The sequence below is a fragment of the Muscardinus avellanarius genome (genome assembly GCF_963383645.1).
Source record: "Muscardinus avellanarius genome assembly, chromosome: 11".
NCBI lineage: Eukaryota > Metazoa > Chordata > Mammalia > Rodentia > Gliridae > Muscardinus > Muscardinus avellanarius.
Genome location: NC_137797.1, coordinates 6,076,494 through 6,092,143, shown reverse-complemented (window position 1 = coordinate 6,092,143; position 15,650 = coordinate 6,076,494). Strand labels below are relative to the sequence as shown.

Below are 15,650 nucleotides of genomic sequence, written 5' to 3'. Positions count from 1 at the left end.
CCTTTAGGAAAACAGAGGGAACTGGAGGATATACTGGCATCGTGCTAAGTGAACTAAGCCAGACAGAGACACACAAGTATCGCAAGTATTGACTCGTATGCGGAAACTAAGAGAGAAAAAAAGAAGCCCAATGAAATAAACAAGAAGATCTGAAAGCAGAGGCGGGCACCTGGGGGCTGGGGAGGGGCGGGGAGGGCAAGTGAGAGCAGGTGGAAGGAAGGGTGGACAGGACCAGTGCGCAATACTAGCACACGTGAAAATGTCCCAGCGAAGCCCACTGATTGGTACAAACAGTCCATGTCAATAACAATAAAAGAACGCAGGCGTCGTCACACTGGGTGCACCAAGTTGTCTTCCTGTCTGAGCAGCTGGATCTAAACAGCTTGATCCTCCCTCCCCGCAGTCCTAAGCATGAAATAGATTTTCTTTCCTTTTAAGGAAATAATCATCATTTTCTTACCTTAGACAAATCTGCCCATCTGGTTTTTGCTTTGATAACAAGATACTGATGAGCCTGTTCACAGGCTAGGTCTGAATCCGCAACTTTCTGTTTGGTTCTTAAAAGAAAAAATATATAAATAAATAACTGCGTTTAAATTTAATGGGCTCATGAATCTCCCAAGGGTTTCCCCTACTCCCTGTTTGTTTCAAAGATACCATAAAAGTCTGTTATTTCACATCTGGTCTAACTTAATTCTTAAAATACAGTCTTATTTCCCTAGCTGCATGACAGGGTAGTCGTCTTCAATTTTCGAAGTCCTTGTTTATTTTCAGATAAATGCTATTCAACTTTTTTTTTCTTTGGCAGCACACAAAACAAGGTTCATTTATCTCAGGGTGAGGGGAAGAAGATGTAATATAACATTGTCTTCATGAGAAAACAACCCAAAAGTTTTATTTCTGAATTTGAAGGTTATAGTGAGAACGCGGACTCAAGGAGAAGGGGCACACTTGTACTACACAGCTTACAAATTTCTCAGTCTCACGGAGTTTTCAAAGGTTCAGCTTGCAGGATTTAAAGGCAATCAGCTGGGTGTGGTGGCGCACGCTTGTAATCCCCGCGCTTGGGAGGCAGAGACAGGAGGATCGCGCAGGTTCGAAGCTAGCCCCGCGCGCTGGCTTAGGAGACCCTGTTTCCAAATAAAAATGCAAAAATAGGTCTGGGAGTGTAGCCCGGAGGTAGAAGGGCTTCCAGGAACCCCAGTACCACCAAAAAAATAAAATAAAATAAAATAAAGGCAATCAGAATTTGATTATATTTGCTCCCCAAATGACAGATGCTGAAGACACTGAGCCCCGTGCACCTGGCCCTGGCTAGGCCCCAGTATCGCATAGTGAATATGGTGGCTGAAAGAACTTGGGGTGCTCTGGAAAATTAGGAAAATTAGGGGGGTGTGACAATCTGTAATGCCCCCTGTGAATGGAGACCGGGACCTGGCGAATGTGCACCTTCAGCAGCGTGAGGCCCACCTGGCCCCCACCCGACCTCGCCTGGCCCTTCCTCCCTCCCTTTCTCCCTCCCTCTGAAAGCCCTTCTAGCGTCCCCGAGGCCACCCCGGCCCGCTAGCCCTCGGCCCCACCTGCTTCTCTGCGCCATCTCTCTCCAACTGCCTACCGGACTCCACAGAACCACGGAACCTCGCAGGTGGCAAAGAATCCAGAGCCCCCCTCCGCCCCGCGCTCCTTTACACTAAAGGTCTTGGGAGGCTGGCGGGTCGGTCACATTCCACCACTTTTGCTGGGAAGGACTTTCCTCCAGAGGGCGCATATTCTGGCCTGGGCCTTAGCTGTTAGACTCTTCCTAGACCTGCCCTGCCCTCAGGCTGTCCCAGCTCCGAGTGGACGCGCGGCCTTCACGCACACTGACCTCGCTGTCTATCTCGACACCCCAACCGCGGCCTGTCCTTGTAAGCAGAGCCAGGCTCCAGAGCCCTCCCGACTCTCCAACCTGTCCCTCCCCAGGGCCAGGAGGCCGCAGCTGTGTGGGACAGTGGAGAACACCCAGGCTGTGCAACAGTCCTGGGGTGCACTTCTGGTCCTGGGTAAGACAGAGCGTGCCTTACCCCTCCTCTCCCTCTTATTCCTACCAAAACCCCTGCAAGAATGCAAAATGGAACTCTTAGCAGACACTAAAAATAGTAAACCACAGAGCAGGAAATCACAGGATAGTCGTGAGTTCTGAGTTCATGGGGAATTTTCTTCCCATGTTCCCAGCTGAAGCTTAACGCTGAGAACGTGCAGCAGATACAGAGAAGAAAGATGTGAGAGAAAAGTGTCCCTCCAGCCGGCGCGCCGGGAAGGAGGCCCCGCAGTGCAACGCCGGCGCGCCCTTGTCGCCTCCTGCTCTGCTGGTCCTGGTCAGAGCAAGGCGGGCCACAACTGGAGGATGCCCTTTGCAGGTGTGTGCCCGTGTCCACTGTGCACACGCGCTCCAGGGTGTTCTCCGGAAGGCCTCTTTATCCTGTCCATGTTAAGCAATAGAGTCTCCTGTGAAAGCCCCTCGGAACCTGAGCAGCGGGACGCGGGCGTCGGCCCACACGCTACCTCATCGCTTCCCTTGGGAAGAGCTACCGCCATTTTCTTGCATTTTTCCTTTGTATCAACTAAAATAAAACCTATGAATTCAAGAAAGTGCAGCCTTGCCAAGGGCCACAACGGTCTGGCACAGAGGCCATGGTTTAGGGGGCTTGACTTGCCCAGGGGAAAGGGACTGGAGCCCCTGGGGACATAGAGCCTCTGGGACAAAACCGCACTGGGAGCATTATTATCCTGCGGCGTCATCTTATCAGAAAACACACTTTGTGTTATCCTGGGGCAGAGTGTTTCAAAAATAAAATAGCTGGGTGCAGAGACACCCCTGTGGGCTATCTGGCGTGGGCAAGAGTCTGGGGGCAGACTGGCCTGCAAGGGCCGGAAGAGGGTCCCGTGTCTACTGACATGGTGGGCACAATGTCTCAGTTCCCATCAACTGCCAGAAGACGGTCTGCACCTCCCGAGTCACACTGGGTGAACTCACACCTGGATGCACAGCTGGAGGGGAGGAGGAGACGGGAGCCTTGGTCCCTGGGGAAAGCTGCTGGCGCACTGGGGAGGTGCCTGAACCCAATTCTCATGCGGCCCCGACCCTGTGGAGGGGCTAAACCTGAGGCAGACTTCAGAGTGTGCCCGGGGTCTCCAAACTTTGTTCTTAAAAGTCTGAGCAAAAAGCGTATGCATCTGGCCCCAGGTGAGTGAACACAAGAATAAGTATAGGTGCGTGTTTATGCGTATCAAAGAGACTGGAGTGGGCGGTTCCCAGAAAAACAGAAAGCGCTGCTGCAGGTGGGGAAACAGTGGCTGTATCTTTTTTCTTTTTCTTTTTCAGTACTGGGGATGGAATCTGGGGGCATTATACCTCCAAGCTACACCCCCAGCCCTATTTTTTTTATTCTTTATTTTGAAACAGGGTCTCACTGAGTTGCAAAGGGCCTCACTAAGTAGCCGAGGCTGTCTCAGCCTCCCAAATGCTGGGAATACAAGTGTGCACCACTCTGCCAGGCTGGGTTGTATCTTCTGATGGTTCTCTACCGAAAGCATGTGTGTGATGTGGTTTTCCTTGAGCTAAGAAAAAGGAGAAGCAACCGCTCCATTCTGCCTCCCTCTGCAGTCGCGTGGAGGGCTGGGAGTGGTGCTGGCAGAGGCCGGTGTTTAGAATCTGGGCACCGAGCCGCAGCACCGTCTTACCTGATGAGTCGCTGAGGCGCGTCGTCCGTCCTGAAGGGTTTCTTCTCGCACAGATTTTGAAATTCCCGGAAATTTAAAGTGACACTAAGTCTCAAGCCCATGAGGCTAAGGAAGCGCTCAAACTCCTCGTCTTTCAGGTTGAACAGTAGCTGCTGTAGCAATCTGTGAAGATCATGCATGTTGATTATGCCATCCCTGTCAGTGTCTATTTTAAAGAAGGCAGAGTAGGGGTCCTAAAAACAAAACGCACACGTCAAAGCGTTTCCCGTCCGCCCCGCACGCCACACACGTCCAACCCCACCTGCACGGACCCCGCTGCACAGGGAGTGGCCGTGGCTGGCTCTCTGCCACGGCTCTCCACCAGCCCCCTGCGCCCCCAAACCCCCTGCCCTCTTGCTTTTCCCAGAAATTATAAATCGTTCTGTCAAGGCAAGGAGTCGGAGAGTGGGGACAGAATGGCTTTTCTTTCCCTTCCACTCTTGGTTGGTGGCACCTGCCATTCCCATATCCAGAGGGAAAAGAGAATGTACTGGGGTTTTCTAGTACATTCCCAAATCTTGCTATGTCTGTGTAACCGTCATGATGGGTGGCCACTTCTTTCTACAGGCAAACAGATCAGTGCTGGGTATCACATTTTGCCCAGCCACCCACTCTGCCCATGGGCACAGATTCTGAGGAATCAGAGGCTCGGGGTTTGCAAGGTATGTGTGATCTGACTGAGGACATGCCCTGGGGGTAGGAGGCTTAGCTGCAGACCCCAGCACTGCCACTCCCTAGCAAGGGACTGACTCTCAGGGTGATATATAATGTCCCCTGCGTCCTTGGGCCTTGAGGAATGAGCATGCTAACGCGTGCAAAGCACTTATTTGCCGCCTGGCTTTCCTCCCAAGAAGCTTCCTGTGTCTTAGGCTTGAAAAGCTGCAGAGATGGCCTCAAACCACTAAATGCCACCAGCATCCGATGCAGGCCCTCCGGAGTCACCTGGTGGTTGGGGGTCCTTCTCATTACAGCGTCCTCCAAGAGGGTTAGGATCTGAAGGAAGCCCAGCTTTGAATCAGGGTCTAATGAAACGTCCTGAGATTACATGGAAAAGTCTTTCTGTATTCACTCGTTTATTTGACACCCAATATGTGTAATAGCTGTCCTAAATACCCTGGAAATTCATTTAAAAGATACTGCCAGTGCCTCTCAGAGCTGCTGGACCCTGGGGGAGGCAGACATCTGGCCGGCCGGTGGCCCGGGCCAAGGGGCTTTCTGGGGCTGCAGGTCACCCAGCCCTGAGCCTTCCCTCCAGAGCTGCACCTCCAGCAATGTGGGGTTTCCTCTTGGATGCTGGGAGCAGGCTGTGCCCCGCTTTGAGAGATTCTGTGTTGTACAGAACAGCAGCTTCCAAGCTGTGCAGCCTGGGTCACCCCATCTTATAAAACACCGTGTGCCCTCAGTTACTCTGTTCTGAGCGCAAGGTTAAGGAGGGATGCTTTGGTAACCAATCTGAGCAAACATAACCACCAAATGTCAACTACACAGGACGCACTGAAAAGAAAATTCCCCACTGCCCAGCACAGCCAGAGGACGTGAACCCAAACACAATTCTGCTAATAAAAAATGACCTCCTGTAAACGCATCAGAGTGGATCTGAGGCACACAGGTGCATAAGCATGGCAAGCTCATGGGCCAGAAAACCAGGCCCATGAGCTCATCAGACACGCACCAGACCACCGAATGGTGCAACCCCTACCTAAAACACAGAACAGGAGGGGAAGCCTGTAATGGTACAGGGGAGGCGCAGACCTGTCATCTTATCAGATCCCTGGCGAACGCAGCCAGCCAGGCAGCAAACTCAACTCTGTCCCCAGGTTTCAAATCAGCTCAACTCTCCACTCAACACAGCCGATTCAAAATGGCCTGCCCTCCAAACCCACACCTACGACGAGCTCTGCTCGCTGAAAGCACCGAGCCCTGAACACGTCCGGGCCTGGGCTCTGGGGCCGGGCTCCAACCGTACCTGATACGTACAGCAAGCCTTTGCACCAGCCCTCTACCCTGGCCTTCTGCTCTGCGTCTTTCAACCCTGTGGCCACTGTTGACCCCTCCTCAGCCATTCTTCAGTCTATATACCACTGGATAGTGCGCGTGTGACTGGAGTGCTATTAACTAAGACTGGAAGCCAGCGAAGGACCTTGCGACTGCCCTGACCACCGCTGCCAAGGGAACGATGAGTCCTTGGTGAGTTACAGCCAGTGAGTTGATGCGGGGCTGAATTTGTTGTCATTCCGTGATTTTGGACATTGTGGAAGGACGCAAGTGCGCCCTGATGGGACAGGGCCCGACTCAATCTCCTCCCCGGTGTCCCGTCTCCCTCAGTCGGGGCAGCCCTCACTCAGAACGTACGCCCTGGAGACTCCTGACGCCTGCCCATACCCAGTGTCCACACGCCCCACCGCCGTCCCCGCAGAGTGTGTCCTCACCTGGCCCTTCACCCCCACCCCATCCAGTGAGGGAGGATGGGAGAAACGAGAAAGGAAGGAAGGAGGTAGAAAGAGACATAAGGGAGGCGGAGGAAATGGAGTCGTCATTCAGAAGCTCTGCGTATTTTCTGAGCTTGGCCCTCTCACGTCAGCCTCTCTCTCCCAGGCCCACCACTACCAACTGCCTGGGGAATCCGTAAACCTTAAAGTCCACCCAAACTCACCCACGATTATCACCCTGCACACTGTTAATCCCCCATACATACTTTATTATTTATTTATTTATTGCAGCACTGGGGATGAAACCCAGGAGCATTCTACCTCCGAGCCACACCCCCCAGCCCTATTTTTTTTTATTCTTTATTTTGAAACCAGGTCTCACTGAGTTGTGAAGGACCTCACTAAGTAGCTGAGGCTGTCAGGGAACCCCGATCCTCCTGTCCCGGCCTCCCGAATGCTGGGATGACAAGCGTGCGCCACCACGCCCGGCTCCCACACATACTTCAAACAGGAGAAGTACACTCTCTGGAGTGTACGTCACTCCAGAAACTTGTGCTAGGAGACTGTCCGGCTTATCATTGATCAGACAATGGAGACATGCCAAGGAGCAGAAGACGAGCAGGCCCCCACCAGCCGTCTTGTGGTCATCTGACAGATGACCGTCATACACCCTCCACCCAGGTTCCTTTAGAGAACTGATTACCCCACACACGTCTCCCCCTCTGGGGATGGCTGCATTTTCCCTTGAATGGCTATTCCTCACTTTCCTAAATAAATCTCTGTGCTTTACCGACTCACACTGGAATTCTTCACAAATGCCAAAGATCCTGCGGTTCCTGAGTTGAGTCCCCTCCCCAGAATGCCTCGGGGCCTTCCTCGGGAGCTCTCTCTTCTCCCATGACACGAGGACCCGGGGTCCTCAGGAACCTACCCTGTCCCTGCCGTCCATCCCCGCAGAGCTCCAGCCAGCCCATGCCGCTCCTTGCTCAGCCCCGGCTCCCTTCTGTCTCACTGGAGCCCAGTGCCGGCCCCACCTCCCCGTCACTGTCCCCCACCCGGGGCCCCCAGGGCTCCTCAGCCGGCACCCTTGGCATCTGCACGGCTCGCTTCCTCACTCCTGACCTCTCCTGGGGGGACACGTGCTGGCTGCTCTGGACAAGAGCTCTGGACAACAGTTCTAGACAATGGCTTTGGACAATGGTTCTGGCTCTGGACAAAGGCTCTGGACAATGGCTCTGCCTCTGGACAACAGCTCTGCCTCTGGACAATGATTCTGGACAATGGCTCTGGACAATGGCTCTGCCTCTGGACAATGGCTCTGCGTCTGGACAATGGCTCTGGACAATGGCTCTGCCTCTGGACAATGGCTCTGCGTCTGGACAATGGCTCTGGACAATGGCTCTGGACAACGGCTCTGGACAATGGCTATGGACAACAGTTCTAGACAATGGATCTGGACAATGGCTCTGCCTCTGGAAAATGGCTCTGGATAACGGCTCTGGACAATGGCTCTGGACAATGGCTCTGGACAACAGATCTGGACAACAGTTCTAGACAATGGCTCTGGACAATGGCTCTGCCTCTGGACAATGGCTCTAGACAACAGATCTGGACAACAGGTCTAGACAATGGCTCTGGGCAATGGCTTTGCCTCTGGACAATGGCTCTGGACAGTGGCTCTGCCTCTGGACAATGGCTCTGCCTTTGGACAACAGCTCTGGACAGTGGCTCTGCCTCCGGCCTCTCGCTTTCCCTTTCTTCATGGCACATGTCCTTAAGTGACACACTGCAGACCCGGTGTCCACCGCCTTCTCTCTAGGACACACACATAAGAACTGGGCTCTACTCTGCCCATGGCACAGGTCCGCCCACAGAGCTTGACCAGTGTCTGTGAGAGGAAGCTGTTGGGTGTGAAGAAAGCAACAAACATTTCTCAGGCACCTATTTTGTGCCAAGAATTCTCGGCATGGGCCATGGTGATGGCTAAGACATGCCCTGGGCACTGAGGTCCTTATGGTCTATTGGGGAATGAAGACAGAAAGGGACAGGCTTTGAGGTACTAAACACAGCAGCAGGGGCGAGGCTGGTGTTTTCAGCCCCCAAGACTGCCCTGGACTTGGAATCCTCATAAATTTATTGACTCTATGGGTCCCCATATCTCAGCCTCTAGCTTTTCAGGATGAAGACTTCTGCTTCTCTCGCACAGGGCTTGCAGACAGACAGGTGGCTTCAAGTGTGGCCAGGACCTTTTCTAGATGCTTGGGTCTGGGTTCGCTGCTCCCCAGCTCCGACCCTCAGTTTCTCCAGCTGTATGGGGGCGTTGAGGGCCCCGGGAGCCCTGCTGTGGCCTGTCTCACCAACACTGGTGACTAGGGGCCATGTATTTGTTTTTTTCACTGGATTATAAATGTCTCAACAAGGTAGAGAGGGTGTTGGTAAATGTCTAATGAATAAAGATCATCTTAGAAAATACAGGACACACATTTGCCGAGCTACACTGACTCAGAAGAACAATGGCACTGGCGTGGAGCTGGGTCCCCTTGGTTCTCTGGGACAGGAGAGCGGCAGCAGATGGGAGGGGTGGGGAGAGCCTGGACAAAGCGCGGGGTAAGTGCAGCAGCCACTTGGCCTCTGTCCCCTAGCATGGGGGACAGCTGCCCTTCCTCTCTCCTTCCACAGCCACCACCTCTCTGCTCCCAGAGAACCTGGCTCTCACCACCCAAAAACCCCTGTCTCTTCCACGCTCGGTGGCACCCCATAACCCCAGAATGCTCGACCTGGTGGGCATCAGGCTGGGCTCAATGCTCGACCTGGTAGGCATCCGGCTGGGCTCAATGCTCGACCTGGTGGGCATCAGGCTGGGCTCAATGCTCGACCTGGTGGGCATCAGGCTGGGCTCAATGCTCGACCTGGTGGGCATCAGGCTGGGCTCAATGCTCGACCTGGTGGGCATCAGGCTGGGCTCAATGCTCACCTGGTGGGCATCAGGCTGGGCTCAATGGTGAGATGAAATCTTTATCCATGAACACACACAGTGACCAGATTTTTTCAATGCAAAAGTTAGAATGCATGGTCCAACCATCACTCAGAATATTCCAAGTCAGACCCATCCAGGAAAACACCAGCTAGACCATCATCATAAATAGACTCGTTTAAAAGTGGGGGTGAGAGCTGGGAATGGTGCCGCACAGGAGGCTGAGACGGGAGGAGCGCAGATTCAAGGTCAGCCTCAGCAACTCAGTGAGACCTTCGGCAACTTAGCCAAGTCCTGTTTCAAAAAAATAAATAAAAAGGGCTAGAGATGTAGCTCAAACGTAGAATGCCCCTGAGTTCTATCCTGGGCATCAGAAAAATCAATCAATGAATCAATCAAATAGAACAGGGCTGGGTGTCCAAAGTGAATGTCCAGTTAGTGATCAGTACAGAGAGTCTGGTTCAGAGCACATGACCCTCCCCTCCCCTCCACACATGGTCAGGGGTTACGAGTCAGCACAGGGGCCACCTCCTCCAGGAATTCCACCCAAAGGCCCTCTGCCTGCGCCCACAGCACGCTTGTCTCCCTCAGCAGCCAAGCTCCTGTCATACATGGTCTGCCCCGTGTCTGCGCTCCGCCGCCCGGCGCCTGTCTTCCATCTCCAGCGTTAGCACGGGTTTCAGCAAAGGGTGTGTGGCTCTTGTTTGGTGAGTGAACAAGCGAAATGGAATGTTTGCACAGGCCCTAAATTCACTGCCCCCCGGGTGGCCTTGTCCCCAGTGGGGAGAGGGTCGCCTCTCCCTCTTCCCAGCAGTGTCAGGGGGGCTCCGCCCGGCGCTCGCCTCTCTCCGGCCAGCACTAAGTGCCCAGGCGGAGCCGTGTCCCTGGGGACCGGGCCTGTGGCGCCGGGGTGCAGCCCCCGCGGGCTCCTGATGGGGAGCAGCCGCAGAAGTCAGGGTTTACCCGGTACGACTCCTTGAGCCTCCTGGGAAACAGCTTCAGGCACTCCTCTGCGGTCATAAAGTGGCTGGGCAGGTACGTCTTGGAGTCAACCGGAGACAGAGGTGGAGCTGCGTCCGGCCCGCGCCTCTTGGAATCTGAAACACCGAGAAGCTCAGGACATTGGTCAGTGTGGCCGGCGCTTCCCCGCAGCCCTGCCCGTCCCCGCCCTGCGGCCCTGGGAGCTGCCTGGCAGCTGCTCTCCTCTCCACCCAGGTCTTAGAAACACTCCTGCTGCTACAAGAGGGTATTGCCCTGAGCCTCGGGGGACGAGTCACACTTGGACCCTGGCATGGTCACTATCCACTGTCTCTCCTTCCTCAAAGGCAGGGGCGGCATCTTCATCTCCGGACTCCCAGAGCCAGAGGGTGAGAATCTCGGCCTCTTCGTTGACCCCTGGAATCAGGTTCTGAAGACAGGAAGAGGCAGCTCGTTCCCGGTTCACTAACTGGACGGATACATGCCAGGGACCTTCAGAAATTTCTTGATCCTTCCAATAACCAAAAAGAATTGGACTCTTGTGCCTTGTGGAAGCGACAAGGAAATGTACCCTGTCTATTTGACAGAGGAGACATGGCTCTGAGGCTCCCCCAGCCTCCCCACGAAGGGCTCGGGACAGCACGGCTGAATACAGTCCTGTCAAAGCCCAGCCAGCTAGTGACCGCACTGTGCCCCCTCCTGTCCCTAAAACTGAAGAAGGCAGAGTTGTCTCTACTACCGCTCAACCCATTCCCTCAGGCCCGGATCACCTGAGCAGGGCCTTGTCCTAAGCCAAGCCCCCCCACCCCCATACACACTGGGAGACAGCTGGGGCAAGGCACCTATTCTCTGGTTGTCTTGAGGCGGCTGGCCTCCGCCTGGGAGACACCCAGAGCCCTCCGCAGGGCCCCTCTGACACCGAGGCTGCTGGAGTCTGGCTCTCCCTTCCCTGAAGCATCTGGCCATGTGGGGGGCTGGTGGGGGGCGGCCTGGCCGCAGGAGGAGCAGGAGGCTAGGTCAGGGAGAGGAGGAGCAGGAAAGGGTGGCGGGAGAGCAGGGAGGCACACCGAGCAGGCCCAGGCCTCGTGCAAGCCACCTGCTCGCCCTCGGCCAAAGCCTTCTCTGCAAGCAAGAGTAGCACGCCCGGGACAGACAGCAGAGGCTCACAGGAACACACCCAGCCCCTTCCTTTCCTTTCCTTTTTTTTTTCTTTGTGGTACTGGGGATGGAACTTAGGGGCATTGTACCTCCGAGCTACACTCCCAGCCCTAGTTTTTAGTCTTTTTGATTTCTGAAACACGGTCTCACTGAGTTGCAAAGGGCCTCACTAAGTAGCTGAGGCTGTCCATGAACTGTAATGCTCCAATCTCAGCCTCCCAAATGCTGGGATTACAAGTGTGTGCCACCATGCCTGGCCCTTCCTTTCCTTTTATTTTTCTCCAAGAGCATCAAAACACACGTTGACAGAAGGTGCCAACATTCTAGAATGCCAGGCCGCCACGCCGCCATCCCTGCAGGAGCAGGGCTTCTTTCTGGGCTTGGCTGAAGAAACTCTGGGGGAGGCGATCCGGGCCAGGCACTCCAGAGGGGAAACATCACCACCCAGAGTCAATCCTGGAGAAGGCCCAGGTTCCCGGGCCGCTGGGTGCAGCAAGAGGCTGTCATCGGACGTCTTGTGAACTCTGCAGCTGTCCTCCAGAGCCGTGAGCAGAGAAAGGGCCAGAGACCCCTGCCCTGCCTCAGGAGGGACCGTCCCGTCCACTGGGGAACAGGAGGCACACATGCTGACCGAGGGCCCGGCCTGCCTTGGCCTCACAGAACATATGGGTTTCCTAATTTCCTGGGGACCACTGGGGTTGGCAGTCGGGACCAGGGGCTGGGTGATTGTGAATGCATCAGAGAATCTTCTAAAATCTGTGTCCACCCCTGTCATCCAGGAGGAATAACACTTGCCTTGCCTGAGTATGGCATCATCATCATCATCATCATCATCATCATCATCATCATCATTATTATTATTATTATCATCATCATCATCATCAGTTATTTTGGTATAGGGATTGAACCCAGGAGTGTTCTACCTCTGATATACCCCCAGCCCTTCTTTATTATTATTTTTTAAATTTTGAAACAGGAACTGGGCATGGTGGCACACACTTTGTAATCTCAGTACTTGAGAGGCTGACACAGGAGGATCTGGGTTCCTGGACAGGTTCAGCTACTTAGTGAGGCCTCCCGTAACTTAGTGAGACCCTGTTTCAAAAAAAAAAATAAATAAATAAGACTGGGGTGTAGCTCGGAGGCAGAATGTCCCTGAGTTTAATCTCTAGCACCACGAAAACAATTTCTTTTGGAAACAGGATCTAAGTACTTAGGGTCTTGCCGAGTTGCTGAGGCTGACCTTGAACCTGTGACCCTCCTGTCTCGGCCTCCCAAGTGCTGAAATTCAGGCATGTACCACTGTGCCTGGCTGTGGCATTGTTAAATACAGGGATCCTCTTAGGAGGGAGGTCTTAAAGGCTATGAGGTAAGGCTGAACAGACAGGCTTGGGAGTCAATTTTAGGGACTGTTTTTGTTCTGACTTTGTGAAAAGCCCAGCCTAACCTTCACCCTCACAGTTTAGCTTAGTGAAAAGAAAGGGCCAAAACACAGGGGGGAAAATTAAGAAAAAGTGTCTGTTTCCAGCCCTAGAGCATGCAGTGCCTCAGTATCGCGGCTGACACCACCCGGACCCCAGCAGCCGCGGTGAGGGCGCACCCCAGCGGGCGCACACTATTGGCCTAGCGCACCTTCAAATCCAGCTGCAAAGTCCATGTAGCTCATCCCTTCCTTCTTATAGCCTATCTTCGCGTTCAGCAGAGAAAACTGGGTGTCGTCCATGGGCATCCCACTGTCTTCTAGGACCTGGGAAGGGAGAGGGGCAGGAGGACAGGCGTCAGCTGGTCCCCGGTGTCGCTGCTCTGCTGGGTGCCCAGCCCTGCGCAGGCTCCGAATGTCATAGTGACTTGTCTGTCCCCACCCGCAGCTGCGTGGGGCGGGGCCAGCAAGCAAGTGAACAAAGGAGCCAGCACCCCGCCCCGCCGAGGCCCTGCGTCCAAGACCCCGGGTCCATGATGCGGTGTCTCGCGAGTTAGGTTTACATCCCTATGGTCAAGGAAAGACGGACAAAAATACGAGGCGGTCTGAGGAGGAAAAGATTTTCATGATGCTGTGCTCTTCGTAGGCCCCGCCCCCACGGGTTCAGGTGGAAGCTCTGCAGGGCGGGGAGAGCACCCATGGTCGCTCCTCTTCCTCTCCCCGTGCTAGTCCAACCCCCGACACTTACTCGCCAGCCTCTCACCCAACACACAGGTGCCGGCACCATTTGTGGCCGGGGTGGAGAGCAGCTGAGGACCTGCTTCTCTGAGCTGGAGACAAGGGGGAGGAACCTCCCAAGGCCCCCTTCTGGGGAGACTCAGAGGACCCCTTTGATCCAAGGCCAGTCGTCAGCAGCCCCTGGCAGAGCTGCGCGCCTGGGGTGAACTGCATCAGGAAGGACACTGCGGGGACACGGGCGGCAGAAGCCCCATCCTGCCATGCCTGCCACATCCTCAAGACTTGGGCATCCTTGTGAGGCAATACCGCACCACTCCAGGAAAGAGTAGAAGCCTCGCGACCATCTGGGCCCTGCCCCTGTCCTGTGACATTACAAACCCCACAAGACAAAGCTATAATTTTGGCTTCGAATACTCCCGAGCATTTATTTTTTAATTAAGAAAAAAGTCGGAGGCCACACATGGTGGCGCAAACTTGTAATCCCAGCCTTCGGAAAGCTGAGACAGGAGAATCGCGGTTTATGGAGAGCCCCAGCTACTTAGGCCCTTGGCAATTCAGTGAGACGCTGTTTAAAAAATAAAAAAGACTAAAAACTAGAGGTAAAATGCCCCTAGGTTTCATCCCTGATACTGAAGGAAAAAAAAAAGAAAAAAGTCGGGCTGGGTGTGGTGGGCACGCTTGTAATCCCAACACTGGGGAGGCCGAGAGAGGAGGATCATGGTTCGCAGACAGCCTCAACTTAATGAGGCCCTTTGCAGCTCAGTGAGACCCTGTTTCAAAATAAAGAATAAACCTAGGGTTGGGGTGTAGCGTGGAGGTGGAATGCCTCTGGGTTCCATCCCCAGGACCGCCAAAAAAAGTCATCTTTCATATTAATCACAAAGAAAATGAAAAAGTGTGCCTTCTCCACAGGGACACGCACTCACAGTTCCACACTGGGTCTTCAGGAGCCAAGTAACCCAGGATGACTGACCCCACCCCTCCACCTCGGGATGGAGGACAGAGGGCTTTCTGGGAGGATGCTTAACACATGCCCAGTGATTCTGGAACCACAGAAAGCCACGGATCCATGGAGGAGGGCTGGAGGTGGCAACGCTGGCCTTTCAGAAGAGACTGGCCGGGGGCAGGGGCGCAGGGTCAAGACCACTGTCGCGCATCCGGATGGCCATCGTTTTCAACATCATCATGAAGTGTATAAGCCCAGAGTGCGCCAGGCAGTGTGCCAGCTCTTCACAGGCCCGTCGTGCACCTCACCTAGCCAGTGATAAGCCTTGAGAGGCGAATCTTAAAGGTGGGGGAACTCAGGCTCCTGGAGTTCACGTGACTCGCCCTGGTCACCTGACCAGGACTTGGCAGGCCCGGGCTTCAAACCTGGTCCTGATCATTAAGCATTCTGATGAACCCCTCTGTTGAGATAAGGTGACTGGGCTGGACAAGGACAGGTAGAAATGGCCAGGAAACCATGCCCTAGAAGGTAGGGGGCGGCCGTGCCACGGACCCCTGGCACTGCCCTTGCATCCACACCAGCCACCCAAGAAAGACTAGCTGGAGTCAGGGAATGCCTGTCAGTCCAGATGGGAGGGGACAGAGGCCCCTCGAACCTGGAGGAGGCCAGGAGGCATCTCCCTGGGAGACTGTGGGGAGACAGTTTCTCTGCTCTGGGCTCTGAGTCGGCATGGCGCTCTCTTCCCTGGACCAGAGCTGTAGGTGGGCACTTAGCTGCGGTCAGGGTCTGGCTCTGGCACAGCACACAGGACACTTGTGGCAGAGCCATCCTCTCCTTTTGTTTTGGTGGGGCCCTTTCTGGTGTGTGGGAAGAGGACCTGAGGAGCTGGCCCCTGCGGCTTATTCTTCCTTTCACCGTGTAAGTAATAAAAAGACCGCTCTTCGGATCTTTCCTGGCCCCCTAAGCCCCACGGGGAGCAGGGCTGGAAGCCAGCGCCAGGGGAGGGCTGCAGGAATTGCAGCAGGCGAGGGTGACAGGGTCCCACAGGGAGCGGTGGATTCCAAGGCCGTCCTGAGGCTGCCTGGGTCGGCACGAGGAATTTCGCACCATCTGCGCCTTCTGTACATGTGCCCGGCCCAAATCTGCAGAGGCGCCCGGCCCAGCACGCGTGTTTAGCTAGAGCCGTGGCCCACCCACACACACCCAGAGGCGGCGGACTTCTGAAACAAATAGGTGGCATGCTCG

The 15,650-nt window shown here is 54.7% G+C and overlaps 1 protein-coding gene across 1 annotated transcript in view; it reads right to left on the bottom strand.

Moving 5' to 3' along the window:
- Window positions 1–15,650, bottom strand: part of EFCAB6 (EF-hand calcium binding domain 6) — a gene marked incomplete at its 3' end in the record, with an annotated part of 234,913 nt that overhangs the window by 72,373 nt on the left and 146,890 nt on the right. Inside the window, exons 17-20 of the mRNA XM_080704765.1 lie at window positions 12,934–13,048; window positions 10,129–10,262; window positions 3,724–3,956; window positions 461–557 (exon numbers count right to left, since the gene is read on the bottom strand). Of these exons, the coding sequence (XP_080560891.1) occupies window positions 461–557; window positions 3,724–3,956; window positions 10,129–10,262; window positions 12,934–13,048 (579 nt within the window). The remainder of the gene's footprint in view (window positions 1–460; window positions 558–3,723; window positions 3,957–10,128; window positions 10,263–12,933; window positions 13,049–15,650) is intronic.